General features: G+C 34.3%; 2 protein-coding genes across 9 annotated transcripts in view; one reads left to right on the forward strand and one right to left on the reverse strand.

Annotated features, from left to right (window-relative positions):
* Window positions 1-1970: 1970 nt before the first annotated feature.
* The window catches only part of LOC131065969 (probable LRR receptor-like serine/threonine-protein kinase At1g07650), a 78289-nt gene continuing 60704 nt past the window's right edge, over window positions 1971-19555 (reverse strand). The window contains exons 12-18 of one of the 8 annotated variants that reach the window (XM_059216496.1): window positions 18775-18858; window positions 13653-13715; window positions 11011-11819; window positions 10440-10639; window positions 9636-9824; window positions 8530-8689; window positions 7918-8384 (exon numbers count right to left, since the gene is read on the reverse strand). In XM_059216496.1, the coding sequence (XP_059072479.1) occupies window positions 11465-11819; window positions 13653-13715; window positions 18775-18858 (502 nt within the window). In that variant the 3' untranslated portion in view covers window positions 7918-8384; window positions 8530-8689; window positions 9636-9824; window positions 10440-10639; window positions 11011-11464. Of the gene's footprint in view, window positions 2268-7917; window positions 8385-8529; window positions 8690-9635; window positions 10640-11010; window positions 11820-13652; window positions 13716-18774; window positions 18859-19555 lie in introns of those variants that run through there. The other 7 variants (XM_058000583.2, XM_059216497.1, XM_059216498.1 and 4 more) reach the window with 7 other exon arrangements.
* Window positions 2891-5326, forward strand: LOC131065926 (protease Do-like 8, chloroplastic). The gene is made up of 3 exons (XM_058000527.2): window positions 2891-3366; window positions 3721-3927; window positions 4167-5326. The coding sequence occupies exons 1-3, from the start codon at window positions 2891-2893 to the stop codon at window positions 5293-5295; spliced, it is 1812 nt and encodes a 603-aa protein (XP_057856510.2). The 3' UTR covers window positions 5296-5326.

The following is a 19555-nucleotide window of genomic DNA, read 5'->3' on the forward strand; positions in this document are numbered from 1 at the left end:
AACTCTGGTGATTGATTTGATGGCTGATGATAATAGTACATCAAGCTGGTTGTAGGATATGGTTCACTTTCTAAAGACTAGTGAGTGTCCAGCAAACCTAGATAAGGCAAAAAGAAGGTACTATCGGTTACAATCAGTTCCTTTTGTCTTGATTAATGATATATTGTATAGGAAAGATCACAATGGTGTCCTCCTTCGATGTATTGATTCAAATCAGATTACAAAAATCTTGCATGAATTCCATGATGGCCATTCGGGAGGTCATTTCTCTCCCAGGACTACTGCATATAAAATCCTAAGGGCTGGTTACTATTGGCCAGATGTTTTCAAGGACTGTCATGCATATGTAAGGAAGTGTGTTAAGTGTGTTATGTTTGCAAGGAAAGAATGGCTGCCAGCATTACCGTTACATCCTATAAAAGCAGAACAACCTTTTGACAAGTGGGGTGTTGATTTCATTGGTCCTATTAACCCACCGTCAAGTGCAGGCCACCGGTGGATCATTACTGCAATCGATTATTTTACTAGATGGACTGAGGCTGCAGCACTGAAGGATGCTAATGAGATGGCCGTTCTTAATTTTTATGATGATATTGTGAACAGGTTTGGAGTTCCCGACTCCATAGTGTCAGACAATGCACTCGCTTTTGTAGGCTTAAGGGTGACTGATTGGGCTATCAAACACAACATATATCTCAATACTAGCTCAAATTATTATCCTCAAGGCAACGGATTGGCAGAGTCCACAAATAAGAACTTAATCAGAATCATCAAACGGACTTTGCGAGAGAATCAGCGTGATTGGCATTCAAAGCTAAAGGCAGCCTTGTGGGTGGACAGAATCACACCAAAGCAAATTATTGGAAACTCACCTTATCAGTTGGTTTATGGGAAGGAAGCAAGGTTATCAATAGAAACAGAATTGCCAGCACTAGATATGGCCGCTCAAATGGTGTTATTTGAAGACGAAGATCCTATGCAAGTGCGTTATGCACAGTTAATGGAATTGGAGGAAAGTAGGAGAAAAGCGGGACAAACAATGGAGTTTCAACAGTTGCAGGTGAAGAAGAGTTTTGATAGGAAAGCTAGAGCCAGGGAATTCAATGTGGGAGATATTGTACTCAAGTGGGATGAGCTCAAGAGCAGACCAGGCAAGCACACCAAGTTTGATTCGTTTTGGGGAGGTCCGTTTGTCATAACAGAATGCAAGGAACACAATGCTTTTCAGCTGGCCACGCTGGAAGGGGAAAATTTGCCATTACCGGTAAACGGTATTTACCTCAAACCTTGTTTTGAGGTCTATCCTATTTTATAAGTAATAGATTAGTGGTGGAATAAAGTGCTGCTGCACTATTTACTTTCAGTTTTGGTGTTCCTAAGTGCTGTTGCACAGTTTGCAGTTGACTAGGCAGTAGGAATACTAATAATAGTAAGCTCATAACAACTAAGAGGGTTGTGTAATCAAATCCTGCATTCTATATGCTGGAGTATACTCAACATGCATACATCATGAAAAACCTCATTACCCAGCCCTCTTACTTCATACTACCTTGCCTATTATTAGTCTCTTTAAAGTCTAGCTAACTTTTAGTTTCCCTGTTTTCAATAAGTGTTTTGAACACAAGTTGCTGTTAAATATTCAAATCTGATAGATAACTGAGACAAAATAGTCCAATATAAGATTCTGAATATACACCTATCCCTCAGGATAGGGGAGCCAAGCTATCCAGAGCCATAAATCTGCACTCAGAATTCTATCTTACACTATTTTATCTCAGCTATTTACCTTAGTCCAGAGTTGTTCCTAAAAGACTCACTGCCCAATGGATTTCTAAGGCTACTGGGTCCTGTATAGCAGGCATACATACAGTAGAAGTCGCCAAATTGTTATCTAAAATTTCATTACCCATGTAATTTTAGCCAAAGGATGCATATTTATCAAATGATTGCATTTACAAAAGGTACATTGCAGTGTTTAAAAAGAAAAAAAGGCGTATTTTTCATTTGTATTGAACAATGATAGATTACAAATTGAGTTCATGCATCTGAAGCATATTTATATACACTGAGTTTCTTAAAACCTCACACAAGCCGTGAGCTTAGCATTTCTATCTTTCCTACATATCCAAAACAGAAAAGGATAGAATCAAATAGTGAGTGTGAGGATAACCAGTCATTGCCTTGGGTTGCTTTGACTGGTTATTGGCTGCCCCGTTGCCCTTATGAATGTTTTCTCGATCTTCAGACTCTGAAAAACCCTTACTTTCCTGCACAAAAGAGAAGAGGTGTTAGATCCAACAGATCTAAGCAATGAAAGATTATCCTACAACGTATCATTTATCATAGCCTATCATATTTCTGTTTTGAAAGGGCGGGAAAGATAAAGACACAAATCACTGCTTCAGGAGAAAGAAATGTTTATGCTAATGTGTTTGTTTCATGTGCAGATAATTAGTTACTCTAATTGGCATGTGCCCCTGACCGAGGCTCCCTTCGGGTATGAGCCCGACATACCTTTTAGAGTAACTAATCTCGGAATATCAAAGTGGAATGATGAAGAAACCAACTGAAGTATCAAAGGGACATGTTTGTTTTAAATATGAAACCTTTTACTTTACTATTCATGATATGCATAAAAAGAAAATATTAATGAATAAACTGTTTTAAGGGACATATTATTTCAATGTGAAACCTTACAGTATTTAAAAGGGTCAATACCACATCATGAAGATAAACAATTCAATGCAACAAGTTGGTAAAGAAACAGAGCATCTGAGTTTTAAATGCATGTTCAAACAGTGAACTTCAATGAAATCAGAATCAACTGGTAATGAAATGAGTGTCACGAGCCCGTGCTCGAACTTCATTTCTACATAAGATCAATCCCAGCATGTGCCAAAGTCGGAAATTTAATAAGGATAAAGTACAATCTCATCCAAAAGTAGAGCCTCCTCATTTTGAGACTCCCCTAATTGGACAAGGCAATTCAGCTATGTCTTCAAAAAGATATTATGAGGCAATTGATCTGTATACATTGGCCATATCATTGTCTGGAGATAATGCTGTATATTATTGTAACAGGGCAGCCGCTCATACTCAGGTTGGCAAATATATTGAAGCTATAGAAGACTGTAACAAATCTATTCAGCTAGACCCATGCTACAGTAAAGCTTATAGCCGTTTAGGCTTGGTTTATTATGCACAGGGAAAATATCATGATGCTATACAGAAAGGTTTTGGGAAAGCTTTGGAATTAAAGACACACAACACTTCTGTCAAAGAGAATATTCGAACAGCAAATGACTATAATACGAGGGACTTCAAGACGGCTAAAGATACACATATTCCAAGTACTGTTGTTTTACTGTTTGCAGATTATGTCTTCTAATATTAAGAAGATCTAGGCCGTGGTCGATATTTGTGTAGCTTCTATGGTTTACTTCTTCAGGCTTTCAGCTATCTTTTCTCAAGAGTTAACAGGGCAGTTAACCAAGGATTCTGGCTACCTGGATTTAGGAGTGGCATTTTGTTTCAACTCTTCCCGTTGATGACATAGTCAAATGATTGTATGCCCTTGGTTGGAAAGGTTTATAAGTCTTTAGTGGCTTTCCAGCCTTGGGTGATTCTTGTTGCTGACAGTTAAGCAATAACCAGTTGCCGACTTATTCATTTTTTTTGTTCTCTAATTACTAATTAGTAATTTCCTACCATGTCTTCCAGTTCTGGTCCAGTGCGCCTTCAAGCACCAGCTCCAGTGTTTGACAGAGTTCCTGGCGGGGTATCTAGTATGTACAAAAGAGAAATGGGCCTCCGTAGACTTTTCGTGCAGACAGATATTGGTAATGTCTTGGGTATAGAGGTGGACAGGGATGACAAGGTTCAGACAATAAAAAAGAAGCTCTTCCTCTTGAGTGGTCAGAGGGAGATGTATGAACAATAGAAGTGAACTGTTCCTACAGGGTGTTCCTATGGGTAAACAAATTGAGTACAAGTTCATTTTTTTTAAAAAGGTAAACTTGGAGAAAGTTCATGGCAACCTGGTCCAAACCAAGTGTTTGAAACACTGGAAGATGTTCGATCAATGGTTGTATTTTCAATATGGGAGAAAAAGAAGGAAACTACTGAGACTAGCTACGAGGAAAAAGTACTTGAGCTTACATCAACAGTGAAAATGAAGCATATGCTCTGGGGGATCCAACAGTAACCATTGAAGAAGTGACACCACCTGTTTCACCTACTGGGAAACTTTACCCATCTGAGGAGAGAACTGTGGAGCTCTTTGAAAGGAACACTTATTCTGTGGTTAATATTTTTGATGTAACCCTACGCCCTCAATTGAACATGACAGGAATGGTTGAGGTTCCTGAAGGCAATGGTTCTGGAATAGTCTGGGATGAACAAGGTCATATTGTGACAAATTATCATGTGATTGGTAATGCTCTCTCAAAGAATCCCAGCCGCAACCAAGTTGTAGCCCGAGTTAATATTCTTGCATCTGATGGGGTTCAGAAGAGTTTTGAGGGTACATTGGTTGGTGCAGATCGTACAAAGGATCTTGCTGTTTTGAAGATAGATGCCCCCAATGAGCTTTTGCGGCCAGTTGAAGTTGGGAAATCATCCACACTCAAAGTAGGTCAACGATGCCTCGCAATTGGCAACCCATTTGGTTTTGACCACACTTTGACTGCCGGGGTTCTTAGTGGATTGAACCAGGAAATATTTAGTAAAGCGGGTGTGACTATTCGTGGTGGTATTCAGACAGATGCAGCAATCAATCCTGGAAACAGTGGTGGTCCTCTACTAAACTCTAAAGGAAAAGTAATTGGTATCAACACCGCAATATTTACTCAAACAGGGACATCGGCAGGAGTAGGTTTTGCTATTCCATCTGACATAGTCCTTAAAATTATACCTCAGCTGATCCAATCTGGAAAGGTAGTCCGTCCAGGTTTGAATATAGAGATAGCTCCAGATGCGATTGCAAATCAATTAAATGTCAGAACTGGGGCTCTTGTATTGTCGGTTCCTGGTGAAAGTGTCGCAGCAAACTCAGGGTTGATTCCAACAAAGAGAGGATTTGCTGGTAAAATAATTCTTGGCGATGTAATAATTGGAGTCGAGAATTCACCTATAAAAAATGCTACAGAACTTTCCAAAGTTTCAGAAGATTATAGTGTGGGAAATATGGTGATGCAATATGTAAAATGTAAAAAAACAAACACAACACGAAACTTTCCTGGCAGACATGTACAAAATGTGGAAGCATTTAAAAGCATGCTGGAACTGTTCGATTAAAATGCCTTAAAAAGGATGCGGTATCATGGAATGCGATGATAGTAACAAGTTTCCTGGTAAATGTGGTGCGAGCATACCTGTAGAGAACACGATTTGCATTTAGAGAGAAGACTCAGAAAGCCAAGCACCCTTCGTCAATGGCGGCACCAAACCCTCATGAAAAAATCAGAATGTCAATGGCGGCACCAAACCCACGAGAACCTTCTTTGTTATTCGCATTTTGCAAAATGAGAAAATACGATGGAGTGCAAAACTTTTAGGGTAGCAAAAAAAAACCCTTTGTCATTTTTTATATTCTCCCTCAAGTCCGCTGGGCTTATGAAATATGCAATATAATAAAAATCAAACATATTCGATAAAATAAATGTTTATCAATATATCAAATATGTTTTATTTCTATTATATTTTTGTTTTCCTTCTTGGTTAAAAGCTGGTATTTCTTTGTAAAAGGTATTTAATTACAATGCAATTATAAATTGTAATTGAATATTATTATTCGAAATGTAAAAGGTGTATCCATATGCAAGAAGGAGACTAAGTCTTTTGACTTAGTTTTGAAGGAGGAGTTAATTCAGGAGAGATAAGGCTCTCATTGAAGAAGTCTTTTCAGTTTGGAGACATAAGGAGAGCATATAGGATCATGCATAACCACTTGGGAAACATTCAAAAGGAGTCGAGATAATTTTGGAGACAAGAACGTTTTTATAGGAACATGAGGTTGTTTGAAACCAAATGGAGTGAATCTAGGGAGGTTGGAGCACTTTTAGGTAAAGGGTCGAAGTTGGACTTTTTCACCATTTTGGGGAGCTTTTATTACTTGGTTAAGCTTTTTGAGGCTGTTTCTAGTGGTCTTTTGGGTTGGTTATTCATTAAAGAAGACTTTTCCATGTTTGTAGCCCTCTTTGGTGTCTTCTAGACTCCTCTTTTTGAGGCACTTTTCTTGCATCCGACCCAATCAGTTGGGGTTTTTTGTACTTAATGCCTAAAGACACTTCATTTGAAGTTAGTTCAGATTTATGCAAGAATAGTGTTTTCAGAGACATTTTTCTTGTCCTTAGCATTTCTTTTGCACAGATTCTGTAACTCAGATTTGGAGATATAATATATGAAACATCATCTTTTGGAGCGATTTTCTATGGAATCAAACCTTGTTATCCTTCCAAATTTTTGTGTACAAGCATGATTGATGAAGCTAAATTTGTGAGTTATATTACTCCTTGTTTACTTGTCTCAGTCAGTACCTTAATATAGGAATGTATGTATGTTTGCAGGTCATAGTATGTGTTTTAAAGTTCAAAATTTTTGAGTGAAACATTATTATTTCCTCATTGGTTCGTCTCAAGACCTTATTATGAAATACTTATGCAAACTTATAACAGGAAAGAAGTGTTTATCAATTAAAGTAGAATATTGCAGACTGAGATCAGTTTTTTTTTATTATTTATCTCTCACATTTTGGTGTATCACCAGGTTCTAGTTAATTTTAGTTCAGTTTTAAGTACCATTTCTGTAATTTCTTATCCTCCCGCAAAGTTAGTCCAATATTAGAGAGTATCAGGTGATTATCCAATAGGAACCGGCCTAGGAACCGGAGGTTTCATTTCAAGTTGCGCATTGCCCACATGCAGAAGTGAATCCCATGTTAGGCCAGATTGCTAAACTTATAGTTTAGTAGGGTGCAAATTTGTGGCTTAACAATAACTTAAAGTATTATACTTAAATGTTATATTTTATGTATATATCCTTCTGAAAAACCTAATGGAATGCTAAATGAATTGCATACAAGTCCATATTACTAATCTAACTTTATTAATTTGAACCCCGTACGTGGTTTTTCTTCTTAAAACCCTGTACGCGGTTTTGACTATTAAAACCACGTATGTGCTTCATATTCAAAATACCCCGTACGCGGTTTTGTTTATTAAAATCGCATACGCGCTTCATATTCAAAATACCCTGTATGCGCTTTAGTCTTTTAGCCTTGTGACTAGGCTTGGATGACAAAGTTGTGAGTTGGAAGTTTGATTTCCCTCCATTTCCCTCCTTTTTGACGTGTTTTATTTTATCAACTTGGTTTCTTGACTTTGTTATCATCAGGTTTACACTTCATCAACTGGGTATTTCTAAAATTGCCACCATATTTTCACCCATCTTCTGAGCTTTCTAACCATATAATTTTTTAAAAATTTGAACAACAATAACATATTATTCTTGAATTTCTTTTACCAGTGTCTCCATAGTTCTCAGAGACATATGTGTACCATTTTTTGTAATAACTTTTGATCTACTTATCCAAATTTTAAAAACTTTATATATTATTGTATTGCACTTGATTCTTTACAATTTAAAAAAAAGAATTGCATTTTCGATTGTTTTGGTGCAAGTTATGCTTCGCGCACGAATAGGTACCTGATTTTCAGGATGTGCTCGATTCGAAAAATCATAAAAAAAAATACTCAACAAAAAAATACAAAAAAATACACAACTTCTAGTGCTCACTCTTAACTATATTTCTACCAAAGGATTTGTCAAAATACTAAATCTAACTATGAATTTTTTAATGTGCACGTCAGACACTGTTATCTTTTTTAGAAAAATCAGGATCTGTTTTTCAAGCGCAAAGGATTTGACCCCTTGAATCTTATCCAATTTTGAAAAAAAATAGTAGTTTGGAAAGTAGATTCAGAGTACTACAATCTTTGTTCTTTGAGTATCTTCATATCTTGAGTGGATGACTCTCAACTTTCTCCTCCAAGTTCAGGTATACCTGATTTCAGAAAAAAGTATCCACTTATACCCCCCCTTTTTGCATACCGTCTTGGTTCACTTACCCCCTGAAGATACCTAAAAATTCTTTTGACTACATTAAGATGTGAAACCTTAGGAAAAGCCTGAAATCGAGCAACCATACAATCTACTTGCATAATATCAGGTCTCGATGTTGTGAGGTATAACAAACTGCCTATCAGTGATCGGTATTCAGTTTGATCTGTGGTTGGTGAATCATCATTCTTACTCAACTTGCAACCTGTAATCATTAGTTTGCTAACCGGCTTGCAGTCCTCCATCTGAAATTTCTTAAGCATCTCCTGTGACAAAAATATTCCCGCATCCAACTGTGACACTTGCAAACCAAGGAAATGGGATAATTCTCCAAAAGACATTTCGAATGCAATTTGCATCTGATTTAGCAAAATCTTTACAAACATCAACGTATACAACTACAACAAATACCTGATCTCCAATAGATTTGAAGTACAAATTACTTCCAGCATTCCCTCTATGAAATCCCTACTGTAAAAGATGTTGATCAAGCCTGGAATACCAAGCCCTAGCTCGACTTGTTTAAGACCGTATAAGGCCTTTTTAAGTTTGCACACATAATCTTCTTTACCTGCACATACGAAACCTTTAGGTTGTTCCATATAAACCTCTTCTTTCAAAAATCCATTGAGAAAAGCTGATTTAACATCCATCTACCAGACCCTGAAGTTCTTATAAACTGAAAATGCCAAAAACATATGAATTGCTTCTAATCTAGCTACTGGAGCACAAGTTTCATCAAAATAGCTACTGGAGCACAAGTTTCATCAAAATAAACCCCTTCAATTTGAGCATAACCCTTACAAACCAATCTATCCTTATTTCTAACAATTTTGCCATTTTCATTCAATTTATTTCAAAAAACCCATTTTGCACCAATGACATTATTGTTAGAAGGTCTAGGAACCAATTCCCAAGTGTTATTTTTCTCAATTTGTGCTAATTCTTGTTTCATTGCATTTATCCAACTAGTTTCTGAACTAGCTTCTTTATAAGATTTGGGTTCCATTTCAAACAATAAAGATAAATAAGCTCCTTCATCATAATCAACAAAATTTCTTCTAGTTTGAATTCCATCATCTTTATTCCCAATTATTTGTTGTTCATAGTGATTCTTTTTGACAAACTTAGATGGTTTCTTTTCATCAACATTTTCAAAAGTAATGTCACTAGCAGTTTTCGAATTAGATTTAGCATCATTATTAAAAGTATTTGCTGAAGTAGTTGCATTAGAAACATGTGAAGTATTATTAGGATTAACATCGACAATAGTATCAGATTCAACAATAGATTCTTCATAGTTATCACTTTGAATGTTCTCATCAATTTTACATTAACACATTCAACTATTCTATTCAATCTATTGTTAAAACATTTGTAAGCTTTACTATGTGTGGAATAACCCAAAAACAACCCTTCATCACAATGTGAATCAAAACTACTCAAACCATCATTTTTTCTTTTAATAAAACACTTACTGCCAGATACTTTAAAATATTTTACCAAAGTAGTCTTACCATAACATAACTCATATGGAGTCTTCTTGCTATGTGGCCCAACTAAACTCTGTTGAGAGTATAAACTGCTGTATGTACTGCTTCCACCCAAAACTTGTCTGAAATCTTTATCTCATTAAGCAAAGTTCGGGCCATTTCTTTAACAGTCATATTTCGTCTTTCCACCACACCATTCTGTTGTGGCCCTGGCTGCAGAAAATTGTCTTTTTATGCCATGCTCTTCATAATAAGCCACAAAATCATTAGAAAGAAATTCTCCACCCTTATCTGATCTAAGACATTTAATTTGGAAATCACTTTCTTTTTCTACCATTGCCCTGAAAATCTTAAACCTATCAAAAGCTTTTGATTTTTCCTTTAAGAATGTCACCCATGTCATATGAGAAAAATCATCTACAAATAACATAAAGTACCTTTCATTTTTCAAGCTTTTAGTCCTTGTTGGACCACAAAGATCAGTATGAATTAATTCGAAAGGTAGCAAACTTGAATGTTCTTTAGGCTTAAATTGATTCTAGTTTGTTTACCTTGTTGACAATCTTTACAAATGATATTCTTAGGTTTAACAATCTTAATTTCTACCTTTTGCTTCTTTAAAGTCAAAAACATTACTGTCAATTCGATTACCTTCAACAATCAATTTTCCTGATTTAGACTTTCTTATTTCACATCCATGAGCATTAAAATTCACAAAGTACCCATTGTCACATAATTGGCTAACACTAAGAAGATTATATTTTAACCCATCAACATACCATACATTATTTACTTCCAAAATGCCATTAATACTCAATGAACCCTTACCACGGATTTGTACTGAAGATTTGTCACCGAACCTTACTGAACCACCATTCCAATCTGTAAATTTGGAAAACTTGCTTCTGTCACCTGTCATGTGGTTGGAACAACCAATGTCTACTATCCAAAGATTCTCTTTTGTTGCATGTAGGGTTGTTTCAACTCCTCCTTTCTCCAAACTTTCATCTCCTTTTTGTTTTCAGAATCTGGAGAATTCATATGACAATTTGGTGCAATATGTCCAATATTCTAACATTTAAAGAAAACCACATTAAAATTCCTTAGAGGATCAAATGAATTTGTTAATTCTTCTTCTAGAACTGATTCTGCAATTGATTGCTTTTTGACCAAAATAGTTACAAAAATCGCAATAGCCATAGAAAGGATAAAAACCTAATTGATTGTTAACATTTCTCTTTTAACATATTTGAACTTTTGCCAAAATTAGTTTGTTTTTCTAACATTTTATTCAATTTCTCAATTTCTTGTTTCAAAGAAACTATTTCATTTTCTAATTTTTAACAATATTCATGCTGTAAAGAAAGTTCAGAATTTATCATTTCTGTTTGTCTTTTACCTTCCTCAAGTTCAACTCAAGGTTTGTGATTATCAAATTTTTGGCTTCTATATCTTTCAACTGCATCACTACACAATTTATCATCAATTTGATTTGAAGGAGAAGATCCTAAGGCCATAAACAGAGTTGCACAATCATTAGAATCAGAAACCTTGCGAGTATGAGAATCAGAATTTTCTTCTTTAACACATAAAAAAAAATTTTTCTTAAAAAATGAATGTTGTTTGTAAGAAAATTGTTCCTTATTTTTCTTCTTAAAGCCTTCATCTTCATCACTATTAGCATATGTACACCTGGCTGCAAAATGTCCACTTTTCCCACGATTAAAAAATTTAAGGGAAGTTTTTCCTTTAAGTTTACCAGCCCTTTTGAATTTTCTAACTAAGTTAGCCAACTTGTGCTTTCATCCTTTACCTTTTTGCCAGTTTTAAAAGCAACTTCTTTTCTAGCATCTTCAACACCTGCCTTCATAGGCTGTTAGTATTCCATGAATATCATCTAATTTGGCTTTAGTAAGATCCCTTGCCTCCTCTATAGTGGAAATTTTTGCATTATATCTAGAGGGTAAAGATCGGAATACCTTTTGAACAACTATTGCTTCAGGCACTTTCTCACCTAAACCCTTGATTGCATTGACTATGATTGCATTGACTATCTCGTCGACTATGAGAAGATAATCTGCAATATGCTCTTCCTCTTTCATTTTCAATTCTTCAAATCTAGCTTTATAGGTTTGCAACTTTGCTTGCTTTACCTTGTCATTGCCTTCATAAATTCCTTTTAACTTATCCCAAATCTCCTTAGTTGTGCTGCAATGCAATACTTTAACAAATTAATTTTTAGATAAACCACATAAAATTGCATTTTTAGCTTTTGCATTATTTTTATAATCTCTCTTATCTGCAGGACATGCATACATCAAAACCAATTGAAGCTAAATAACTTTCCATCCTAATACTCCAAAATGCATAATCAAACCCATCCAAAAGTGGTGCTTTATTAGAAGATGCTCCTTCCTAACATGCTATGTGTTCTAATTACACAGAATCAACTAGAACTGGCTTTGATACCAATTGTAGAACTTAGACTTGTTAGATCTTTAATATCTTTAATTCAAAACTTTTTATTAATTGCAAACTGAAAGATGAAAGATATAGAAAACTGAAACTGAAAGAGATGCAACCACAAAAGCACTCAACACAAGATTTTTACGTGGTAATCCAATGTGAAAAAACCACGGTGAGAAATGCCACTAAGATCTACTGTCCTAATCTGGCCTCATCTGGCCCTAATCTGGCCTCATCTGGCCTCACAGTTGAAAAGTTTACAATTCTTTGGACACTAACCCAATCTATCTTTGGGCACCAACCCAAACTGTATTAGAGCACCAACTCTAGAACAAAAATCTCACTGTCACTTTTCACTTTAGAAACAAACATACAAATATATTTCATCAATCTGAAAGATCAATCAATCTGACTTAGTATCTAAATATCTTCTGGTGTCTGCAAAAACAATGTTCTGTGAAGGATGTTGAAAGTCTCTGAACTTTTCAAGTTTATATTCTGAAAATGATTAACACAAAGGAAAACTCTGAAACACTGCAAAATAAACTCAGAATACAAAGAATATCTGAAAGTTGATGACTCTAGTGGCCTTGTCTTCACAGATATTGGTGTGATCTTTTCCAAGGATGATTTACAAAACAATTCGGCCATTGCTTCTGTATATGGTGCTTTTCAATCTGCAATGGAATTCCAGAACGTGGACTTCTTGGGGAGAACTCTATTTGCCTTTTGTGATAATCTAGGCCATACAAAGTAGAAGAAACTCAGAGTAAATTTCGTGCTATTGCCCTGTTGATCAACCACGAGTCACTGTCACTGCCAGATGGCATGCTTCTAAGATGGCTAAGCCAATTAACTTCATTGCTAGGTCTCGCCTCTGTCACTGTCACAACTCTTGCCAGGAAAGTCAGTGCCTCACATTATTCATAGACCCAAAGATAATAAATTACAAGTGGTTGATGAAGATGGTCGACAAGGCTAAGTTCCAACTTGCTTTTGCCTATGTTCGGGTTGGTTCCATAGGTTCCCCATCATACTCTGTCTTCCTATGTTTGTTTTGGTTAGGCTCTTTTATGGGTTTTGTAAATGTCCCGGCGTTTTGTTTTTGGCTCCTCATGAGCTGAGTCTTGTATATGGTGCAATGATATATCTTATAGTCTCCTCGGTGGTTGAACATGGCTCCCACCTTTTTTTTGAAATTAAAGCATCCTTGACCAGTAGTTATGTTTTTTTTTTTGTCCAATGGTTCAGCACTGCTCGCTTTGTCTGAGTCATGCTCGCTACATACACTTGTAAATTCAAGGTTGAGTTAGTCTCCCTTGTTAGGTTATATTGTCTTAGTTTCTTAGTTCTATAGTCCTATACTCTCTGTCCTTCAATTTGTATCTATGTAATTTCTGTTTTCATATTATATCAATATGTATATGTTAATGGCATTTTGTCAAAATAAAATAAAATTATCATATCAATATTTATTTTATTTTCTTATTTCCATCTTAATTTTGTATATGATGATATATACAACAATATAATCAAATAGATGTTTATTTTGAAAAAGGATAGGGACTTTCTTACACGTAATTAATTGTGTTTAACCATTCTTGCAATTTCCCAGCTAAATTGTTGTTTCCAAGATACCTAAAATTACAACATGATCGTTATTTTGCATTAGACACAAATATTCTCTTAATAAAATATTAGAACTACTATATCTTATTAATCACTAGAGTAGAATATATTTGCAAAAGAGAGGTTGAGAATATTAAGAAAAAAGCATCAGTTTGGTATATGTTAAAAAATATCTAAATAGGTCAAGAAAGTATTGATTAAGTACGATTTGAATTATGATGTAAGGTTGGTTTAAGTTGAAACCACAAAGAATTTTAGTCCAGATTTAATTGAAAATACCATTTAGACGAAGGTAAATAAATTGTTGACAAAATAAATTTCTAAATTTATTATGAATAATGTGTTTAATCTATAATAAAAATGGGTGGTTTGATAAATTTTGTTTTGTATCCCTCATATGGAAATTAGATAGTTCTTATTTCAAAATTTGGTGTTTAAGTTGTAAAGTTATGAGATTTATTTTTAAGCATGTTGAAGATATATATTTTTTTTTAATTTTAAAATGTGTTAGATTTTTTAGTATGATTTATTCAATAATTTTGTAATAATGGAAAGAGATTAATTGATCTATTATTGATATGCAAAAACATTTATAGATATAAGAGATAGTTCTATAACAACAATAACTAGGCCATTCTAACTAGAAAACAATGTAAACTTAAAATTTGTGAAGATTCCCTACTTATTACATTGTTCCTATAAATGTACCCATGATGCCTAAAGTTTCAACTTGCCAAGGACCCCTTAAGGCTTACACAATAAAACTTGTTGATTACATAAAATGACTATACTTTTGAGAATATTTTTCTTAAAATACTAGATTTCCATAGTCCATGTTTATTGAATTTGAGAGATTTTGGATTCGAGTGTGTGTATGTTTTTTGCATCAAAAGACGTTTCGAATCATACTGTATGATTCATCATCAAAACAAAAAGTAGGAGAAAAGAAGATAAATGAATTTATAGTTAATAAATGAATATATTATTAATAATAGGATCACACCTCAATCTTATGACACTCAGGAGGCTATTTAATGGTCAAGGATGTTTCAGTTATGTAAGAAACTACAGTTTCTTAAAACAAAAATAAGAAAATGGAATGTTGAGAAATTCAAAAATATTTTTGCTCAAAGGAAAGCTCTTATCAATGATCTGTAGTTAATAAATGAATATATTGTTGGCAATTTGGAAGAATTGATTATGTGTTGCATTGATGTTTGTCATTGATGTCAACACTAGCTGTTTCTTTGTCTACAGGGTTTCAGTAGTGTGGTTGGATTGTGATGAACATACCGGGGATATGTTCTGGCTTGTGGAATTGGTTTGGATTGGTTATTCATGTGATCCTGATGCATATCACATTCAATTGGTTCAGAATTTGATGGTCCAGATGCTATCATTTGTTCTAGTAAGATTTTTGGTTACCGGTAAGGGTTTTACCGACAAAGATTTGTTGAAGATCTTTTGGTGAATTTGATAAGTGGTGTTGGTGTGACTTCTAGAAGGTTATCAGGATGTTGATGGTTATCTTGTTCATGTTCCAGTTGATCGGCGGTGTTTCATTTGGCTTATGGCGACCTATTTTAGGTCTGGTGGTTATTCTGCTAGGTTATGGACCAGTTTATGTAACGTGTTGGTTGTTGCTCCCGATGCGTTACCGGTTCGATTTATTGTTTGGTTTATGTTGTTTTGGTCTTAGACCGACTTGGTTTATTATTGGTTTGCGGGATTATGTAACGGATTTATTGTATTATCTTTTAGGTGGCCGACCTAATTGTTTAGGTCCCAGGTTGGTATAAATATGATGTAAGATCTCTTTGTAGATCGTGGGATTAAGGTTATGGGATTATCTGTGTTTGAATAAAGTTGTAATCATATGTAGAGGTTTTGGTCGATCATAGGTGTTCGAATTGGGTTTGTGTAAGATGTTTAAGACCTCTGATATTGAGCTTAACCAGAACTGTACTCAGGCATAGGAGATGTTATTCTTGTAGTTCATTCAGCTTTCTGGATTGTAGTTTGGATTTATTTTGTAGTCAGTGAGGCTCCTTTTGTGATGAGCAGTGCGCTCTAGGCTGTTGGCCTTTCTGCATGTGCAAGCCCCTCTTATTGTAATCACATACTTACTCCAAGACAGGCAAGATATTTCCTTTCCATTTATAGGAAGTTTAATGCACAACCAGGTAAACAAGGTAAATAGGAACTACGTTTGTTGGATCCTCCGATTCATAATCATATTACATTAATTTTTGCTGTGGCAACCAAAGGTAATCCAAGTCTGCCATTGTTACCAGAAACATGACGGGAGACTTTTGTTCCGCGTTTCGATGGTAGAAACGGGTTTCCCATTGCGGACGACCGTTTCAGCCATAATTTTCATTTTCATTTTTCTAGCAGTTGCGGTTAAAATTTAAATAAAAACTTAAACATTTTTATCTTTTCCCCAACTTTCGAGGTGGAGTTTACATTAGTTTATAAATGTCAATAAAGCCCAAGCTGGAGTTTACATTAATTTGCAATTTTTGTAAGCGGAGTTGAGTATCACACAAATTTATTTTTGTCCTCCTGGTTTTATTATACTTATTGTGTGAAATGTTTTAAACAAATTATTTTAAACTTCCGTTTCTCGTCACATTGCCGTTGCCGTTGCGTTTCTTGTTTCTCGTTTCTGGTAACATAGGTCTACGGTAGGTTGCATTCTCAAGAACAGGAATGGTTACATAATTAAAGCAGTCTCTACCAAATTTCAAGATGGTTCTAACAACAATGGCTGAAACACAAGCCCTTCTCTAAGGCTTGAAACTTGCAATCAAATTAAACATTTCAAATATTGTGATTGAAGGAGACCCACTTAATATTATTAATGGTTGCAAAACAAGAGAGGTTCCAAATTGACAAATTAAGTAGGTCCTTCAGGAGTTTTGGGATATTCCTTATCATTTCTCTTCTTACCAATTATGTCATTACTACCATGAAGCAAATTGTGCAGAATATTTCCTTGCAGGAAGGGTGTGCAATCTTCAAATTGGTTGTTAGATGTTTTCACACAAAGAGCTTATGGAAATCTCACAGATAGAAAATATCCTCCAATAGGACTCCACATCACACGGCTTATATAACAACTAATGTTTTTTCATTTTGCAAGCTTAAGCAGATCCTCTCTGTCCTCGGTGATGACGGAAATAAGACATCACAATACATTATGTCATTTGTTGATGTTCGATTATCACTTTTGATAATCCTCTCACACGTGAGGCTCATCCTTGTGAAATGATATTTCAAGATTTCAAATATCACCTAAATTAATGATGGAATGACATGATGTTAATTCCTTTCAAAGGTTTTAAGGGATATTTCTTTTCACCTCGTGCCAGTCATCCATCATATTTATTCACCTCCAAGTGACTGTTGTGGTCATTTCTTCATTTTTTTTGGAACATTTGTTCATTATTCCTTTAATCTAGCAAGTGTGCGAAAGTTCGATAAATGTACCCAAGCTCTCCTCTTCCGTTTCACCAGCTTTCTCTTTTGCTTACCGTGTTAGTCTCTAGCTCGATACTATGGTTTATTCAATGAACATGATCCCGCTAAACCAATGAATTACAATTCCCATTCCAAAAGTAGAGTATTCGGAATCATGGATGATTACTTCTGATATGCTGAAGGTGGTCTTCATTATTGATTGCTACAAGGCGGAGAAAGCAACTCGTAAGGTATTTCAGGAGGAATTTTTTCAGACCACCTCCCCGAGACTTCTCTTTCTTTCTCAGCTGGGTTCCTGCTTTCTATCGAAATTCAATGGACGTGTTTTAGACTTATGCTGGCGTTGGGAAAATGGCAGTAAATTACATGAATCAAGATCTCACCCCCAACATGGCTATAACTGCATCAAAGAATATGATCTATTTTTAGGTAAAGCTCTTGTTGAAGGTTTGTTTTATCATTCAGATTTACAGGAGAAAACGGGATTCCTTCATGTTCATGTGGCATTCAAAAGATCTTTGTATGAGCATGATGAGGAAATTCTAGCACAGACAACTTCCACTCATAAACAAGAATAAGGTTTGGTTCTGTGTGATAAAACAATGGAAGCCTTCAGAGCCCGTGTATGTCTTCTACAACGTGTTCTTCATCCTCCTCCACATCAACAACAAAACCAGGGTGGTCAATCAACAAGAAGCAAATTTGTCCCCCAGGAAGGTAACTATTATTCATTTGAAATATCTGATATATTGCTTCACTATTTCCAGTCCTTATTTTTACATGTCTTCCTAGTATATGATCCTCATGGTGGATTCAATATCTTAATTTCACCTTAGATGTATTTTGCAGCTGCTAGTGTGTTTTTATTTTGGTGGATTTTGTTTTTCTATCCACCTCTGCTACCATTTGGTTGATGGGTAGCTATTTTGTAATTGCAATACTGTATTATCTATATTTATATTCATATAAGTTCAGGCCTTGCTACCTTTTATTAAAAAAACATTATTCTATATTTTTGGTCTGTCGCTAATTTATTGTAATTAGGTATTGGATATTCTTTGTTTATATTTAATACAAAGTTCTTGTGCAAGCATCTCAATTCTTTTATGGTTGTTTGATAACAAAAATAATGAGATAGGAGAATTCATTTTATATGAAAGTTGATCTTCCATGTTTAGAGGTTACTAGATTCTCTTTTATAAATAATTTAAATTAAATATTTTATTTTTTATTATTTATTATTTGAAGTAGGTGATGCTTATTGTGATTTTTCTTGTATATTTTTACATGAAATTGATTTAAAAAAAAAAATATTCTAGCATTTATATCATCATTTAATAAAACATTATTTTTACAAATATTTTATATTTTTATTTCTATAATTTATAATATATTTAGAATGGATCTAGTCAAATTTTTGAATTTAAAGTATATTAGTTCTTTGGTAAACTAGGCACTGCGTATTATAATCCCCCTTGTGTGTATGTTAAAATAAATATCATGATATATTTTTTCATAAATAAAAAATTATAATTTATAATAGAAATATAATAGATTTTAGGATTTGATAATACTTTATACTTACAAATATTCTATCTTTGGACGCTTATTCACCATATTTTTTAATGTCTTTGGAATCGATCCAGTCAAATTATTGAATCTCAAATCCCTACCAAATAAAAATTCACTTTAATCAGTAAAAATACATGTGCCGATAATCTCATGAGTATTTATTATCCACATTATCATCATAGAATACATATGAATAGATATTCCCATTAAAGACAATAATGACTCGTTAACATATAATTGTATAAAAATTCAAATTTATTTAACTGGTTCATTATATGTGTCTCTCCTAAAAAAAATTATTGTTGGATTTATATTATTTTCTTAAAAAGCACATGTCTTAGTGGTAAAAGATAATGCTTATGTATTAGAATACAAACAAGAATTTAATGACAACCTATAATTTCTTCAAAGAGTAATTGGCATTAGTAGGATATGTTAATAAAATATATTAGTTACAATGTCTGGGAAAAATTGAGATAAACTTTTTTATAAAAGGTGGATACTATACAACATATTTTAAGTAAGAAGTTGATTATAGTTTTATAGTTTTTATGATTACTTGTTTTTCTCATATGATAGCATCTTTAACAATATCACTCAATAAATTAAAGAGATATATATGAATTAAAAAATTAATTTGTAAGTCATGAGAGGTAAGCTCAAGGTGTTACAAGTATTGAGGAATACATAAAAAAAATCATGTTCAAATCCTAAGACACATGATAATATATTTAAACTTTTGTAAAAATGCCAAAAAAAAAAATCATAGTAGTTTTGAATGGTCCAATTTTCTT

Source organism: Cryptomeria japonica, chromosome 2 (genome assembly GCF_030272615.1).
Source record: "Cryptomeria japonica chromosome 2, Sugi_1.0, whole genome shotgun sequence".
NCBI lineage: Eukaryota > Viridiplantae > Streptophyta > Pinopsida > Cupressales > Cupressaceae > Cryptomeria > Cryptomeria japonica.